Consider the following 19,296-nt stretch of genomic DNA (forward strand, 5'->3'; position numbering starts at 1 on the left):
CACTGCACCAGAGGAAGACAGATACCTATCCATGAAGAGAGATTTTATCCTTACGAGCAAAACAGACCCTTCTTAGCTCGTTGTTGAGTTCGACTATTCTCATAATCTACCAGTTCCGAAGTAGAATGTAGCCAGCCAATTTTATAAAATGCTTCTATGATTGTATGCATTTAATATTCAGATATGCAATGACAGTTCCTCGTTTATGTACTGTTTTATGGAAATGGAGGCGAAAAAAGATTCAAATTCAGTTGCCTCATTTCTAAACCATGCTTTAAAAAAGAAACTTAGTGAATTCCCTAATGTGAAAAAAGTGATTTTGCTTTCTGATGCCTGCGGAGGGCAAAATAAAAATTTAGTTAGGACTTCATTTTGTTTATGGTTAGCCAGAGTCTGTCAAGTGGAAGTTACACACCTATTTTTTGTCCGGGGACATTCTTTTGGACAATGTGACAGGAACTTCAGACTAATGAAATCAAAATTGAACAAAGTGGAGACAATCACAACTGCGTTACCATATCTCTCAGCTATGGTAGAGTGTAGAATCTATCCTTCGCCATTTGAAGTTTGCATGGACAGGACTGGAGAAGTGGTCTCAACAAATATTGTCTCCCTAAACCCATTGCGAAAGAGAATGTATTCAAGATACAGTCATACACACAACTGAAATATACAACTAATGGTACTGTACTGTGCTCCCTAACTTACTTCAGTACATTTACCCCGTTTCATCTGTGGAAAGAGAAATATAGTACCCAACAGTTAAAAGATACTGAACTTTCAACTGTGAATCAGACACCAGTAAAATCTGTGAAAGATGATGATGTTCGTGGCTTGTTTAAATACATGGATGAAGAAAGTTGTATTTGGTTGGATAGGATGTTTGATGAAAGCAAAGTATGAAATGTAAGAGATAGTAACAAATAATAAAATATAATAATTGTTAATTGTATTCTATTCTATTATTATATTTAATTATTATTAATACTACATCTGAAATTAAACATATTACAGCACTACTAACTCTTATAAAACTCATTTACTGTTGATTTATGGAAAAAGACCCATACACATGTTCACTATTATTGTTATAATTTCAAGGTTGTGGTACATTTAATTATGAAAATAACATATTTCTTGTTACAAAATGCAAAATTTGTTAAAATGTTGACTTTGTATATATATTACATGTCGTTTTTATTAAGTTACGCGTTCCAAAAATCCTTGATTGCAAATATCTCAGTTCGCTATATTGCCTTATGGGTCCTTCTTTCAGAAACCTCCTCAATTGGTATATCTTTTTCCTGGATCAGTACATTGTTTAATTAGGATACGTGGCATAACTAGATAATAAAAATCCTCCAATAACAAGAATAATTACCTTTTTTGTCCCATCAAGGTTACAGTACTTTTGTGGTGCATATAAACCATTTTTCATGGACGCAGTTGGATTCTTCTTCTTCTTTTTTATGACCGCATAGGATCACTTTAGTCAGTCCATCGTTCAGATGTCTTGGAAGGGATTATTCGGGCTTTGTGGTCCTCCCAGTACTTCTTCAGAAACTCCGATCTTTGTGCCCTTTCCTCTGTTGAAAATATGAGTGTTGTTCGTTTGTTTTGTGTAAGGGTAAAGCGGAGGTTTGTATTCTTGAGTTTTGCGTTCAATTTTATTTTATTTGTGGTGTCTTCTATTGTGAAGCCTGTTTCCTTCAGATCTTCTCTTACTTCTCTGATCCATTTACATCCTGTTATGGTATTTTTTGAAACGAGATTGTGTTGTACTAGTTGTTTCAGAAGTCTTGAATCCTGCATCCTCATGATATGTCTGAAGAATCCCAGTACTTCTTCAGACACTCCGATCTTCGTGCCCTGTTATGGGTTCTAGCTCCTTGTACACAACTTTGTTAGGTATTATCTGCCACTGTCCATCTTTCTAGTATTTTTGTTGATGCAGGTTCTTCCAATCCTCCTTTCAATTTTCAGAAGTCTGTTAGTCTTCAATTGTTTATTCAGGTGAAAAAGTGTTTCTGCTGCATATGTAGCTTCCGGTTTTATAACTGTGTTATAGTGTTTTATTTTTTCATTTATTGATAGACATTTCTTTTTGTAGATACCCCATGTTAATTTTTGTGCTTTAGCTAATCTATTTGTTCTTGTTTGGATTGAAATTTTTTCATTTAGGTTATGTGATATTACCTCTCCAAGATATTTAAATTGAGTTACTATTTTGATTTTATTACCATTTATGGTAACTTCTTTTAGTTGTGTTGTTTATTGGGCATAATTTCTGTTTTTTCAAGTGATATTTTGAGGCCAACTTTATTTGCAATGTTTTGAAGTTCTGATATCTGGGATTTTGCTTCTTTTATGTCCACTGCTAGTAATGCTAAATTGTCGGCTAAACCCAGGCCATTTGTTTTGATTTTTTGGCCAATCTTTATTTTGGGGGGACATTTCCTAAACCATTCCCTCATTACCATTTCTAGAGCACAATTAAATAATAGTGCCATAGTCCAGTTTTAATTTCAAATTACTCTGATGTTTCACCCTTAAACTTCACTTTTGATTTGGTGTTAGAGTCAATTTAATCATGTTTATTAATTTGGGTGTCTTAAAATATTAAACAGAGATTCTCTCTGGATGCAGTCGGAAGCTTTCTTGAAATCTACAAATGTTATCACCATATCTCTGTTTCTTCTCCTGTTATAGACCATTATCAACTTAAGACTCATAATCTGATCAGGACAGCTCCTCCAGGGTCTGAAGCTACCTTGATTATTCTCCTAGTTCTTTCACAAGTTGTAAACTTATCCTATTAAGGATGATTATTGAAAATATTTTGTATGTTATGTCTAGGAGTGAGATTCCACTGTAGTTATTAGGGTCGGTATTGTCTCCTTTTTTGTGCAGTGGGTGAATGAGGGCTGTTGTCCAGTATTCTGGCAGTTCTTCTTTAATCCAGGTAGAGACAAGTTGTTGATGAAGGACAACTTTTGCTGATCTTCCTGCATTTCCAGATTTTGCAGTTAGATTATAATATTATAATATATTGATAATAATAAACGCCCTGAATTAAGGAAGCAACTGAGGATTTCAGAGGTCTCTGTGATAGGTACAGGACAGTAAATAAGTAAAGAATAATCTCAAGTACAACATTTATGTTAGGACGTATATTTTAAAACTTGAAGTAACAACGTTACACAAAGACTGGAGAGGACACGAATTAACAACCATTTGAGAAAAGATTAACAGCAAGTGAGAAAAGATCAATAAGTTTAACAAATGGAGTAACAATAACAACAACCGTTTTCAGTGAGGAATTCCAGCCACATTTACAATGTTGAAAAAAGGCGATATAACCAAAAAACACAGTATTCGTAGTTTAAATTACAAGATTGCCGTACAAAGAAGATACAATGACACACAGATCTGAAATAATCTAACAAGACACAGAACCCTAACTGAAGGAGGGAAAGAAGATGGGAATCAGATGCATGACAGGAAGAATTGTCCAGTGCAATACGTTATTAGAAATGTTTGTAGAAAATATGAAGACTGGCTCACAGATGATAAATTCAATAGCCATAGATAAAGGACCTTAAAGTTCCTTGCATACTGGTACTGGCAAAGTTCCAATATAAAAAGCAAGATTTCAAAAATGAACACCGCGCACTCGCAAACAGTTCATGGCCGGAGAGATTGATAAACATGGCCAAAGTAATACTCCAAAATATAGCCTGAAGGGCTGTGGAGCATAGGTTCCTCCACCACACCAGAGTCGGAAGCAGACTGAAATCCAGTTGGAGTGGATGGTCCGTTTATACAGAATGGGTGAGAAAAGACTAGAACAAATCGAGAATCAAGTTTGTTCCAGAAGGTGACATCAAATGGATGTCAGAATCATGTGGCAAACAGCTGAGATGAAGAGCTCAGTGTTCAGATGTGTAATGGCAGCAGGTGATGTCAGGTGGAAACAGCGATCCTTAGCATAGAAAATCAAGGCATGATAGCATTTTGTTGAATCTTCTTGTAGATTAGTGGGAGAATATTAAAATCTGTAGATATTTCAGTGATTACAAATAAAAAAAGTCTTATATAATCCTCCTTTTCAATACAAAAAAATCATCTATATTAGATGGGGCAATATCTATACATGTTTCAGTCTATCTAAAGTCCATCCTCAGTAGAAGCTCAAATATTACATTGATGCAAACAAATAAAAACACTGATCAAGTATCTGAAATTACAATGATCGTGATTGACATATTAAAAACATTGTTGATAAACTTAACCATAATAAGTATTTTATTTGATCCTGTATTGACTTGTATAAATCTATTAAAGAAACTATTTAAAATAGTTTGTTGGGTCCACCTTGTCAATACACTTTTAATGATTGAAAATTATTTATTCCATCGTACATGTTTCAGGAACAATATGCATACCCTTCATCAGTAAAGTCAAATCAAGGAATAAAAAACCAATTATAATATCTTTTGTCCCACAATTTAAAGAAGTATTATATCCTAATTCACTATATCATTGAATAAACAAACTAGTGAAATATTATGAAAATTATCATTACCTACATAAAATTTTAATATTTTGATAAATTGAATGAAAATACATAATGATGAGATTTGTTAAGTCTGAAAAGGTAGCTGAAGCAAGTACTTCCCCAAAGTTAATCAATTTAGACCTACAAGATAGTGTCAGTTTGCTTTCAGTAGAAAAAGTGTATTAGTTATGCTGCCAAGAGCTTACTCAAACAAGTTAAATGTTCTGAAAAGGAAGAAGTTGCTTTTAAGAATGAGTTCAAAAATCTCTTGATCAGCATGTTAGAAAAACTCTGAGAGGAAAGTCCTCTAAAATCACATTTAGCAAGGGGTCTCACTGCCCTAGATCCTAAAATGATATTGCTCAAATCCAGTTTGGCAATGAAAATGATTGATGTTGTTCTTGAAAACTTACACAGCCATACAAGAATATGTGATAAAAGTGCTGAAAAGACCAGACGACAGTTCTGTCTGCTAACCGAGGAAGCTCAGAACAATGCAGGAATCAACAAACAAATTACTGACTTCATCTCTTAAAGAACAGATGACGTGGGATTGGATGAATTCTACTACAATCTCTTAGGAGAAGATGAGAAATACAAAGATCTCTTCTCTGTATTGAAACTTTCAATTGTAATTCAATTTTCCTTTTCTCCATTTTCTTCTTTTCCTCTTCTCATTGCTTTTCTTTTTTTATTTTCCAGGTATGACTGATACCTTCTTCTTGAAACTTGGATTGAGGTTGCATTTGTTGAGACAGGTTTTTCTGTCAACGAACATTTACTAGTTGAAAATCTTCTAGAAGAATCACTTGTGTCTCAGAGAATAATTTTTGATAGTGTGAAACCTGTTCATGGTTCGAGGAATGTTACTATCAATAGAAGTATGCTGTATGAAGTATCTAGGCATCAAGAAGAAGGTATCAGTCATACCTGGAAAATGAAAAAGAAAAGCAAACAGAAGAGGCAAAGAAGAAAATTGAGAAAAGGGAAATAATATTACAATTGAAAGGTTTGAAGGAAAAACAGAAAAAGTTTAAAATTGAAAGAGAAAAGCCAGATGCTGAAATTGATAGGAAGAAAATAGTTCTAGAAAACAAAATGATAACAGTAATCTTTTCAATAAATGCAAACTTTTCTTTTTCATTCCTATCTTTTCTGACTGATTTGTCGTCATATTTGAAAACTGTTTTGAATATACATCTAGACTAATTGGAATGCATTATGTTCACCTACATTACAAACACCAGTTAATTGCTTTTGATCTCGAGAGTGCTTTAAATCTACATAAAATAGTATTAGATTGCTGTGGTAAAATAATTTTATTTTCGTATTTGGATTACTCTATTAATAAGTTAGTTATACTGTGTTCCTTGGAAATGATAAGATAAAGATATGTTACATGTTACCATTAAAATATTTGTTTATATATAAAGTGTCATCAATGTAATTGTTTAATTGTTTTTTTATAAATAATTAGGACAAAAATGAAGTGGAGAGAGGATTAGGCCAGGATTGTTCCTTGCAAGACATGGCGTTCGGCGAATTAATTTGTCGCTCAGTTTTCGTGAGTCAGGGAAACTTGAGACAACCTTTCTTTGGACACTATGTAAAAGATTCCCCAGTGTTTAATCCACTAAATTATAGTAAGTGGCATATCAGTAAAACACAACAGCTCAGACTTCATTAAATGATATAATTTATTAATTCAGTAATGCTTGTTAGACATCCCCTAAATAATTTTTAAGCCATTTAAAAGACCATCAAAATAAATAGACTAGAAGTACATTTTGACCAGGCAAGTTGACCGTGTGGTTAGGAGCGCGCAGCTGTGAACTCGCATCCAGGAGATAGTGGGTTCGAACCCCACTGTCGGCAGCCCTGAAAATGGTTTTCCGTGGTTTCCCATTTTCACACCAGACAAATGCTGGGGCTGTACCTTAATTAAGGCCACGGCCGATTCCTTCCCATTCCTAGGCCTTTCCTGTCACATCGTCGCCATAAGACCTATCTGTGTCGGTGCAACGTAAAGCCACTAGCAAAAAAAACAAAACATTTCTGCGAAAGCCAATGATGTCACCGGAGCATGACGTAACAGAAAGCTACCAATAAACAAAGGAGAACAAACGAGGCGGTGAGATGCCAGTGTCCCATAAGGAATGAAAAGTTAACAGTAAACAAACCAGCTGGCAAGAAGCCGGGATCCATGCAGCCCAGCTTGGACCTCTGAGGAGAGAGAAGCAGCATAATAGGTGTACTTCATTAAGATATGTTCATTTCCACAAGTGTTAAGTAGCTCTGTACGGAATTTTAATACAAACGGTTTTTACAATTGTTCATAACATTCATGAATTCATAATAATAATAATAATAATAATGGTATGTGGCCTCCTACGAGGCCTGGTGTAAGTCTTCCAATTTGACGCCGTATAGGCGACCTGCGCTTCTGTGAGGATGGGGCCTTACCTATGATGAATTCTAATGCTGAATACAGCACATACAACCAGCCCCAAGTCATTGGAATTTACCAGTTAAGGTTAAAATCTCCCACCCAGCCAGGAATCGAACCCTGGACCCTCTGGTTCAAAGGTCAGCATGCTAACCAATTAGCCATGTAATTGGACAGTTCATAATAAAAATAATAATTAAAAGTGTGATTTGATAGAATGTGATGATCTTTCTATTATTAATTGTTATATTTTTCAGATATAATCTCTTTCAATGCTTTTCATTTTTGGATGTTTTGTAACTTTTTAATCCAACATGAATTTTGACAAACTGGAAAACTTCACATTTATAGATATCCTACAAATGACCTAATCAGAGAAACCACATTCAGTCGCATATAGAATGTAGAATTTGCCAACTACCAAATCTTGAATTGTCTTAGAACCCAACTTTAGGACTTGCACCAGTTTGACTTTTACCCGTTCACATTTAGAATGCGAGCAAGAGAATGGATTGTTAAGGAGAGAACCCATCTTTGTGAAGACAATGGTGTTAGATTATGTGGAGATTGTCTTTGTCTCCTCTTACTGTTTGTACATCTTCCCACTGATTTGTCATTAGGTTTATCCTATTATATGTTCTTATTCACATTCCATTCTTGCCTATATACTGTATGACTTGACTTTTAACTTGTTCATTTCTTTCCATTACTCATCATGATGATGCTTGTTGTTTAAAGGGGCCTAACATCTAGGACATCGGCCCCATTTCCATTACTCATTTATTATCTTTTTATTGACAATATATTGTGCCACCTCTTTTATAGCTGCTTGCTTAGCATACAGGTCTTTCCCTAGGCCTGTCATCTGCTGTATTGATATTTACAAAACCTTCTTATAATGGCAAAGTAGTTTTACTGAGAACAATTGGATGTGAAAGGGTCATGAATCATCATTTCAGGTTTCTTTTATTCCTCTAAAGAAAAGAAGCTTCCTTTTGGTGGTACAAATTCTCAAAATATTCTCTGTGAACATCTGATATAGAAGTATTAAACCTTTAAATTTTTTTCACTTATACAGTGCCTACAGTGTATGTGCAGTATGAACCTATGACATATATGTATGTATTTAAGAGAGCCATGCTTTATAATTGTATGCTGTAAATATATATACATTAATTTCTCTAATTGCTGTTAAAATGCTGAAATGTGAAATAATGTCTTTCCAGCTTCAACCAGTTGGATCTTCCAGTTTACGAATCATTCGATAAGCTACGCACGTACCTCCTCAAGGCCATCCATGAGTGTTCAGAAGGATTTGGATTCGCCTAATGAAAAGACATTGAAGTGTTATTTGTGAGACTGATTTTTTTTTTGTTTTGTTTCTTTTTTTTTGTGTTTTTTTTAGAGTTTTACATATAATTCCTTTTTATGTTGAATTTTTAGTATGTATATTCTTTCTGTGGCCTTTTGATCGTATGATTTCTCACTAGTGAATTTGTTTAATGTTGCTAACTTTTATCGTATAAAAAATTACTGTTCAAGGTAAATTAAATAAACAGGTTTATTGTTAAGTCAGTAAATTGTGATATTACCATCTGTAAGTTCATACTGTGTAAGTATATAAAATTCAGGTATATTGTTCTTGATAGCATTTTTATATATGTTATATGAAGTTATTAATCGAGGGTTCATACACTGTAAAGATACTATTTATTAAGTCTCAGTGACAGTGAGATTTATTGATAAAAAAGAAAATTTGTTTAATAATAATGTAAAGTTCAAGTATAAATAAACATTCACCTTATGAAACTGATAAATTTTACATTCTTGCCTTAGTCCTGTGAAGTTTCAAACATCTTTTGCATATCCCCTCCCTGGAGTATACTGTGATCCGATGATGATGATGATGATGATGATGATGGATGTAAAAGATCAGTTTTCAAAATATACCTCATTGTCCATACAGATATGAAGTTAGAATATTATTATAGTAATTGTATGTCATATACAATAGTAATTAAAACACATTTGTACATTTCAGAATTGCCTAATCTGCATTTGTGTTGTTTGGATCATTAGTTCATAGATTGGTTGCTACCCTATTTTGCCCTAACCTCTCAATCACGGCATAACTGTTTCATCCTATCATCATACTCCTCCTTTGCCCTTATCCAGTTCTCGTTGGGACAGGCATTTATGGCACTCTCCACTTTCCTCTCTACTTTGACCATTCCTCTTCTATCACTTTGTCCCAGTCCAGGTTTCTTCTTCTTGCACTCCTCTTTATCCAATCGATCCACTTTGTGCTAGGTCTCCCTCTCACTCTCATTCCATCGAACTTTATCTCCACCGAGCAAGTTGGCCATGCGGTTAGGGGCACGCGGCTGTGAGCTTGCGTTCGGGAGATACCGGGCGAGTTGGCCATGCGGTTCGGGGCGCGCAGCTGTGAGCTTGCATCCAGGAGATAGTGGGTTCGAACCCCACAGTCGGCAGCCCTAAAAATGGTTTTCCGTGGTTTCCCATTTTCACACCAGGCAAATATTGGGGCTGTACCTTAATTAAGGCCACGGCTGCTTCCTTCCCATTCCTAGGCCTTTCCTATACCATCGTCGCCATAAGACTTATCTGTGTCGGTGCGACATGAAGCAAATAGCATTCAGAAGATAGTGAGTTCGAACCCTACTGTGGCGCAGCCCTGAACATGGTTGTCTGTGGTTTCCCATTTTCACACCAGGCAAATGCTGGGGCTATAACTTAATTAATGCCACGGCCACTTCCTTCCCAGTCCTAGCCCTTTCCTATCGTAATGTTGCCGTAAGACCTACATGTGTCGGATGTAGTGTATGTAAAGAAAACTTTGTCTCCATCATCTGTTTTGGTTTCTTTCCTCCTTCATCCTCTTTACATGCCCAAACCATCTTAGTTTACTCCTGTCAATTCTCTCATTTAGGTTTTCCATTCCGACCTCCTTTCTCACATCTACGTTTCTCAATCTGTCTTTCCTTGCCTTTCCTGTCATACTTGTTAGGTATTTCATTTCACTGGCTGCAATTCTACTATTTCTTCACCTCCTTATCTCTCTCCGAAACATTGAAATCAAATGCAACAAGTGTTGTCGATACCTTAAACAAGGCTCGCAGGGATGTACCAGTATATGTGAAAGAGGTAAAACACAATTTGCACAGCACAGTGCTGCTGAAAAAGCATGATGCATACCTGCCAACCCTTCCGATTTACCGGAAACTTTCCAGTTTTTTACTCGTCTTCCAATTTTCCGATTTATTTTTACTTCTTCCTATTTTTGACCAATATAACCTCTAGTACGGCCAATACTCTTCCCCTAGGATAAAGGATAAATTCTTTTGTGCTTGTGTAATTTACGAAACCTCATTTTCAAGCGTATATATTTGATACTTTATTTCGTGAGCATTTCATCCGTCGCCTTCGTCTATCGTGTTTCCCGCTCACTACAGCAGTGTGTGTGCTTTATACAGCTGGGGATTCGGGGCGGCAGTCGTCCTGCAAGCAAGAGGGCTAGCGACTCAGTTAATCGGGACAAAAGAATGAGTTTGTTATTGTGCTGTTCGCACGCTGTTAACATCGTTTCTGTGCGTACTTTCATCGGAGTTGTAGGCCACGTGTTTTATCTTGCATTTCTATGCTTTCCCCCTCTGTCAAAGTCGTATGTTATTAATGTATGGGACATATTGAATTGTTTTGTATGTGATAATTTTGCGTATTTAAGTGCATAATTTCAATGAGTTAAGTGTTTTTAAGGGGGTTGTGGCGGTGACAGTTTCTGATATTGTATTTTCTTTTCTCGTTACAGCCAAAACATATAACAAACGTTATCTTCAAGTTTCAGAGACCTATAAATTTCTGTTCGTTTAACGTCTGATAAAGGATACTACTTCTCGTAATTAACGCCCTTGCACAATTTACGCATCCCAATGTTTTTGGGTCCAAAGTGGAGAAAAAGAAATGTTCACGTATTTGACGCACCCACAACTTCAAACATCCAACACGCAGTTCCGGACGCGTTTTGAAATAAAGATGTCAACTACTCAAGTAGTAGGCTTCCTATTGCAAAAGCGGGCATTTGAAATACAGGGCAACGTGCTGTTATTAGCCAGCAGGGAATCCCACTGCACTAGTTTTTAGACTGTTTCGGGTACGGGACATTGTGTGATCTCAAAATTGTTTGTCATTCCACAGTATTCGAGTAATACTGCATCATACAAACTCGCGGTGATCAGTTACGCCGAAACATACGGGAATAGGGCAGCAAGTATTCAGTGCCCAAATAAAACATACGCTGCCGCGGTAACAGAAGTGCACTTCAAGCGGCCAACAAGTCTCACAAAGCATTTTGCGGACCAAAAAGCGGCAAGTTTCCGCAAGTAGAGGAGAATCTGCTTAAATATATGCTTTTATTACTTATGCCATTTCTCACGAAATGCTGTATTTTAAAGAATGAGAAATAGCCGCTGCACATGGAATTAGTGTCTCGGATTTGAAGGTTAGCCAAGGCATGATTAATTTTATGAAGAGAAACCGTTTTGGAGGAGAGATCCTTACTTGGACTATGTGTAAGTAGGGTAGCATCCTGCTTCACGATTTTACTGAGCTTGGAACATTTTAAGCAAGCCTCGGACCTATGGGAGTAACAGAGTCCCACTCCCATTTAACAGGCAAGGGACTCATTTGAAACAACTTGGCGAATGAAAGGGAATTCGATGGGGAGCTATCAGTATTAATGGGGCTTATGGAAGAAAGAAAGTAGAACTGGCTGAGTCAGCAAAGAGGATGCATCTGGATGTGCTAGGAGTAAGTGATATTCGGGTAAGGGAAGATAACGAAGAAGAGCTAGGAGATTATAAAGTGTACTTGACGGGTGTTAGAAAGGGGAGGGCAGAGTATGTGGTAGGGCTGTTTATCAGGAATACCATTGCACGCAACATAATTTCCGTTAGCCACGTAAATGAGCGAATGATGTGGATAGATTTGGCAGTTGGAGCAATTAGGATGAGAATTGTCTCAGTGTATTCACCATGTGAGGGTACAGATGAGGATGAATTTGACAAGTTTTATGAAGCATTGAGTGACATCGTGGTCAGGGTCAACAACAAGGATAGAATAGTGCTAATGGGCGATTTCAGTGCGAGAGTTGGAAATAGAACTGAAGGATACGAAAGGGTGATTGGTAAATGTGGGGAAGATATGGAAGCTAATAGGAATGGAAAGCGTTTGCTGGACTTCTGTGCTAGTATGGGTTTAGCCGTTACGAATACATTCTTCAAGCATAAAGCTATCCACTGCTACACATGGGAGGCTAGGGGTACCAGATCCATAATAGACTATATCTTAACCGACTTTGAATTCAGGAAATCTGTTAGGAATGTACGAGTTTCCCAGGGATCTTTTGGTGATACAGACCACTATCTGATCTGTAGTGAATTAAGTATCTCTAGGCCTAGGATAGAGAAAGTGAAATCTGTCTGCAAACGGATAAGGGTAGAAAATCTCCAGGACAATAAAATTAAACAGAAGTGCATGGATATGATTAGTGAGAAGTTTCGAACAGTAGACAGTAAGCAGGTTCAGGATATAGAAAGAGAATGGGTGGCATACAGGGATGCCGTAGTAGAAACAGCAAGGGAATGCCTAGGAACAACTGTGTGTAAAGATGGGAAAAGGGGAACATCTTGGTGGAATAATGAAGTGAGAGCAGCTTGTAAATGTAAAAAGGTGTATCAGAAATGGCTCCAAACAAGGGCCGAGGCAGATAGGGATTTGTACGTAGATGAAAGAAACAGCGGGAAACAAATAGTTGCTGAATCCAAAAAAGAAGTCTTGGAAAGATTTTGGTAATAACCTGGAAAGACTAGGTCAAGCAGCAGGGAAACCTTTCTGGGCAGTAATAAAGAATCTTAGGAAGGAAGGGAAATAGGAGATGAACTGTGTTTTCGGTAATTCAGGTGAACTCATAATAGATCCCAGGGAATCACTGGAGAGCTGAAGGGAATATTTTGAACATCTTCTCAGCATAAAAGGAAATCTTCCTGGTGGTGTTGCGAACAGCCAAGCTCATGGGGTGGAGGAAAATGATGATGGTGAGGTTACACTTGAGGAAGTGGCAAGGATGGTAAATAAACTCCATTGTCATAAAGCAGCAGGAATAGATGAAATTAGACCTGAAATGGTGAAATATAGTGGGAAGGCAGGGATGAAATGGCTTCATAGAATAATAAGATTAGCATGGAGTGTTGGTAAGGTACCTTTAGACTGGACAAAAGCAGTAATTGCACCTATCTATAAGCAAGGGAACAGGAAGGATTGCAACAACTATCGAGGTATCTCATTGATTAGTGTACTAGGCAGTGTATTCACTGGCGTCTTGGAAAAGAGGGTGTGATCAGTCGTTGAGAGGAAGTTGGATGAAAACCAGTGTGGTTTCAGACCACAGAGTGGCTGTCAGGATCAAATTTGCAGTATGCGCCATGTAATTCAAAAATGCTGCGAGAGGGATAGGCAGTTGTGTTTATGTTTTGTAGATCTAGAGAAAGCATATGACAGGGTACCGAGGGAAAAGATGTTCGTCATACTGGGGGACTGTGGAATTAAAGGTAGATTATTAAAATCAATCAAAGGCATTTATGTTGACAATTAAGCTTCAGTGAAAATTGATCATAGAATGAGTTCTTGGTACAGGGTACTTACAGCGGTTAAACAAGGCTGTAATCTTTCACCTTTGCTGTTCGTAGTTTACATGGATCATCTGCTGAAAGGTATAAAATGGCAGGGAGGGATTCAGATAGGTGGAAATGTAGTATGCAGTCTGGCCTATGCTGACGACTTGGTCTTAATGGCAGATTAGAATAGAATAGAATAATTTTATTGTTGTTAGGCAACTGGTAGTTGCAATGGACAGTCATAGGTGCATAGTTACAAAATATTACAAGTATCTCATTAAGCACATAAAATACATACAACTATATACACAAGAGTTAAAATAAACATAACACTACTCGTCCAAGAGAGTGATAAATAACTACTAATTTACAAACGTGTTAGGATGGCGTTGGCCTTTATTACCCACCTTGAAACAGTGTTATTTTTTCTTCAAATTCAGATACTGAGTAGAAGCTATTGGATGTCAACCAGTTTTTATGGGTTCTTTTAAAGTTACATAGGGGCATGTCCTATAGTTGGGTAGGTAGTTTGTTGAATAATTTAATGGCATTATACCTATAGTTTTCTTGTGTTTTCCTCAGCCTAACATGTGGTAAGTCTAAATCGTTCCTATATCTTGTGCCACCGAGCTCGATAGCTGCAGTCGCTTAAGTGCGGCCACTATCCAGTATTCGGGAGATAGTAGGTTCGAACCCCACTGTCGGCAGCCCTGAAAATGGTTTTCCGTGGTTTCCTATTTTCACACCAGGCAAATGCTGGGGCTGTACCTTAATTAAGGCCACGGCCGCTTCCTTCCCACTCCTAGCTCTTTCCTGTCCCATCGTCGCCGTAAGACGTATCTGTGTCGGTGCGACGTAAAACAACTAGCAAAAAAAAACCAATCTTGTGCCATATGAGTGTACATTTCTGCGAGTTGTTAGGTCGATGAGATTTTCTTTAGTATTGAGTATGCTATGATAAATGTATAATGAGAGAAGAGTCATAATTGCAAGGTCTTTGAACATAGGCCTACATGACTCCCTTGTGGCCTTACCTTTAATACATCTTATTGCCTTCTTTTGCCACTTTAACACATCTTGAGTCCTACCTTATGATAACTGTGAGTGAAAGAAGGCATAGTATGCACTCATCATTTGACTACTACTAACTGATCCTTTAAGTCTGCAAAGCAAAAATATCACTTTAGCTAGTTTTGTACGTAACTTGTGAATGTGTGTGTTCCAGGTTAGTTTACAGTCCAGATACAATCCCAATAATTTGACACAATTTTGATCATTATTACCCAGACCTGAATTAATTAAATGGAAGTAGATAACTTCTGTCTTGTTATTATTTAGGATAAGTTCATTTGCCTGCAACCAAGAGGATGATTTGTGTAGCATTTCTATCCTTTCCTCCTCAACATATTTTAAGTCTCTGTTGCTTGTTATGATAGTAATATCATCTGCATAGAGCACTGACCTACAGGGTAAATTACTAACAATATCATTTATATATACAAGGAAGAGGAAAGTTCCTATAACTGAACCCTGAACCACCCCTGTTTTTACTTTGAGAGCCCCAGATCGTTGATATTCTACCAGTACAATTTGATACCTGTTATTGAGGTAGGATGTAATTAATAATAACTCTAAATCTTTCACGCCATAGTAGCTAAGCTTACTTACTAGAATATTGTGTGGTACTGAATCAAAAGCTTTGCTGAGGTCCAACAGTGTAGCACTTGAAATGTGGCGAGACTCTAAGCCTTGAATTACTTCATTCACAACAGCTGCTAAGAACCCAAACTGTGCAGCATTTAATAAGTTATACTTTTCAAAGTATACAGATAGCTGTTCCTTTATACAATGTTCTATTACCTTAGATATGATTGGAACAATTGAAATGGGTTGATAACTGCCTGGATCCATAACATCTCTTTTCTTAAACACAGGAACTATAACTGTAATTTTTATACAGTCTGGGAAAGTCCCCTCAGCCAGTATCCAGTTGATAAGCAGAGTTAAAGGAAGTATTATTGTGTCAATAATTTGTTTTAGAATAAAATTACTTGTGCCATATTAGTCTTCACAGTTTGAAGAATTTAGTTCTGAGACTATTGTGTAGACTTACTTACGGTTTATAACTTGCCATTTAAAGGGGGGTCTGTTATTTTCAGGAGTTACACTATTCTTTAGTAGATTGTTGTATGCAGTTTCATTGTCTCCAGAGATGTTACTGATATTCATATGTTTGGCACTGTTTATAAAGTATTCATTAAGCACATTCAGTTCTATTGGCACAGAATTCTCCCTCTTTGCCCTCCTAATTTCATCATTTATGATGGACCAGGCCGCCTTACATTTATTTTTAGAGTTATTAATAAAATAATCATTAGCTTGTTGTTTTGCCAGTTGAATTTCCTTGCGATAGATTTTTTTAAATGAGGGTATAATTTTCTTTATCTGTTTGTTTTCCTTGCTTTGCTTTATTGTAATAGATCATCATTAAATTCCTGATAGTTGCGAGGCGAGGAGTGTACCATTTCCCTTTATGCTTCCCTTTGAGTTTACCTGATCTGTAAAATTACTTTTGTAGTTCTAGGACAGCACTCTCCCACACAATAACCTAGTAACTGTATAAAATTTTCAGTTGGTAACTACAGTATCTCCTATCCTGCTGGGATATAAAAACCAACCTCATCCTTTACAGGCCAATGTTCATTAATACATAAAATATCAACTGGAAATGAATTCAAGAATATTTCAAGTTCACCTAGCTTATTTCTAATGGATTGAAGATTGATATAAAAAACAATAAGGTCTGAATTTATATAATGTTCTCTTGAAATCTTGACTGCTGGTATAAGTTGGTCCACTGAAAGATGTTCTGGTATTAATATTCCATTACCATTCAGATGTAACCCATGCCTAAGGTATCTACTACATAGACATTTCTAAAACTTACATAATCTCTTGATTTTTATATTTACATCATGTACAGCTTTGTTCACACACGAGTCCTCTAAAAGGTCATACCTGAGTGGAACATTAACTACAATTTCTTTTGAGTCAGGTAGTTTGGAAATCTTACCTCTGAGGGTCATAATTAGTTCCTCACCTTCATTTGCAGCAATGTCATTTGTACCACTCACAATCACCACATAATTGTCCTTCTCTAACACTGGATCACAACTTGAAAGGACGTCTTCAGTTTTGGCACCTGGTTTTACTAGTCCTAAAACCTCAGTTTCTGGATTCTGCAGCTCATCCTTGATGCCTTCTGCCATACCCCACCGTTGACTGTCTGCGTAGAGATGAATTTTTGGCGATCTTGACTTTCCATTGGTTTTCTTCTTCTGTAGGTTACCTCCACTGGATTTAAAATAATTCGGAAAACTTGATGTGTCTTCTTCTGGGACTTGTTGCAATGACTGAAATCTATTTTGGCACTGCAAAGAGTTTTTTCCCGGTTTTAAGTTGTAGTTTTTTCCCGGTTTTAAGTTGTACGTAGTTTCTCCCATATGTTTAACATTAGGCCTAAAATGGCTACGCGTCACCTCCATCCACGGTGATCTTTCTTCTCCAATTTCTTCTTTATCTTCCAGTTTCTTTCTTCTGTCCTTTAAGCTTTCATTTTCAAGTTTCAGAGCACATAAGTCTTCTTGTAGCACGCCTAAAACCTTAAGTATAGTTTCGTAAGTCACTCTTTCTTGTTGTTCTGCCTCACTATCAGTTTGTTTACACTTGTGACACAGCCACACACTTTCTTCGATATCAGTCCTATTTACAATATTTGCACAGCGAAAATGGTACCATTCATCACACTTTTAACACAGAATCCCATTTTTTACTATTCTTCTGCATTTGCCACATATTTCATTGCATCTTACACCGTTATCCACTATGGACATCACAGACTCACACACAGTAGTAGCCGCCATGTTGAATGTCTAATATCTTCGAACTTGGAAATAGGTGCGATGAGTATGGTATGAAAATTAGCCTTTCGAAGACCAAATTGATGTCGGTAGGTAAGAAATTCAACAGAATTGAATGTCAGATTGGTGATACAAAGCTAGAAAAGGTAGATAATTTCAAGTATTTAGGTTGTGTGTTCTCTCAGGATGGTAATATAGTAAGTGAGATTGAATCAAGGTGTAGTAAAGCTAATGCAGTGAGCTCGCAGTTGCGATCAACAATATTCTGTAACAAGGAAGAAAGCTCCCAGGCGAAACTATCTTTACATCGGTCTGTTTTCATACCAACTTTGCTTTACGGGAGCGAAAGCTGGGGGGACTCAGGATATCTTATTCATAAGTTAGAAGTAACAGACATGAAAGTAGAGAGAATGAATGCTGGTACAAACAGGTGGGAACAATGGCAAGAGGGTACTCAGAATGAGGAGATAAAGGCTAATTTAGGATTGAACTTGATGGATGAAGCTGTACGCATAAACCGGCTTTGGTGGTAGGGTCATGTGAGGCGAATGGAGGAGGATAGGTTACCTAGGAGAATAATGGACTCTGTTATGGAGGGTAAGAGAAGTAGAGGGAGACCAAGACGATGATGGTTAGACTCAGTTTCTAACAATTTAAAGATAAGAGGTATAGAACTAAATGAGGCCACAGCACTAGTTGCAAACAGAGGATTGTGGTGACGTTTAGTAAATGCACAGAGGCTTGCAGACTGAACGCTGAAAGGCATAACAGTCTATAATGATGTATGGATGGATGGATGGATGGATGGATGGATGGATGGATGGATGGATGGATGGATGGATGGATGGACTTCGACGGCGAACCTGATATATTTTCAGGCAGTGAGGACGATGAGTGGAGGAATTATGATAGTGAAAGTGACAACAGTGCACTGAATGAAGACGATAGTGTTTGTGAAAATGTGCAATCAACAAACTGGATTTCATCACAATTTGGTTCACAAGGACGTTTATTTACAAAAATGTGCTTTATGATCCATCGCATTTGTGCTTTTTTATACACATAATTAGTACAAAAGAAAAGTATTCCTTGACGCTTTAAAGCGTCAGATGGCACACTCATTCGAAACACGGCCTGAAGTGCCACTGATGCTTTAAAGCATCAAAAAATAAATATTGTTTTAAATGCATAATATTTACTTTTATAACCCGATGGACACAGTTTTGATAAAAGTTACTCCCATTTATTAGGATTGACTGATACTGCCAAAATAGCTCTTAAGAAAGATGTTATATAAAATGGTGGCAGCAAACGTGTTAACATATGAGAAGTGCAAAAAGCAAGGATAATACAGAGGAAAATTACAATCCAAGTACGTTAGATAATAAGTATATTTCAGGTGGCATTTTGGAATATTCTTACCAAATGAGAATAAATATCGATCCAACAAGAACAGTGAAGTGGGTAATCAGTAGGCCATTTTAAAATACAACGTATAATAATAGAACGATTATTGCCAGTCAGTGGTAGGAATTTACACTAGATAAAGTTCTATGTAAATACAACAACATGAATCAGAATGTCTATTCTCAGGATTCACATAATACAGGATACATCAATTACATGAATTTAATCTCAAGGTGCTGTGCACCGAAAGTGGTTAGGCTATTTACAAAATTT

The 19,296-nt window shown here is 36.9% G+C and overlaps 1 protein-coding gene across 1 annotated transcript in view; it reads left to right on the forward strand.

Annotated features, from left to right (window-relative positions):
* Positions 1-9,505, forward strand: part of HUWE1 (HECT, UBA and WWE domain containing E3 ubiquitin protein ligase 1) — a 1,366,532-nt gene extending 1,357,027 nt beyond the window's left edge. The window contains exon 62 of the mRNA XM_068226019.1: positions 8,231-9,505. Within this exon, the coding sequence (XP_068082120.1) occupies positions 8,231-8,333 (103 nt within the window). The 3' untranslated portion in view covers positions 8,334-9,505. The remainder of the gene's footprint in view (positions 1-8,230) is intronic.
* Positions 9,506-19,296: the final 9,791 nt, after the last annotated feature.

This window comes from Anabrus simplex, chromosome 2 (genome assembly GCF_040414725.1).
Source record: "Anabrus simplex isolate iqAnaSimp1 chromosome 2, ASM4041472v1, whole genome shotgun sequence".
Classification (NCBI taxonomy): domain Eukaryota; kingdom Metazoa; phylum Arthropoda; class Insecta; order Orthoptera; family Tettigoniidae; genus Anabrus; species Anabrus simplex.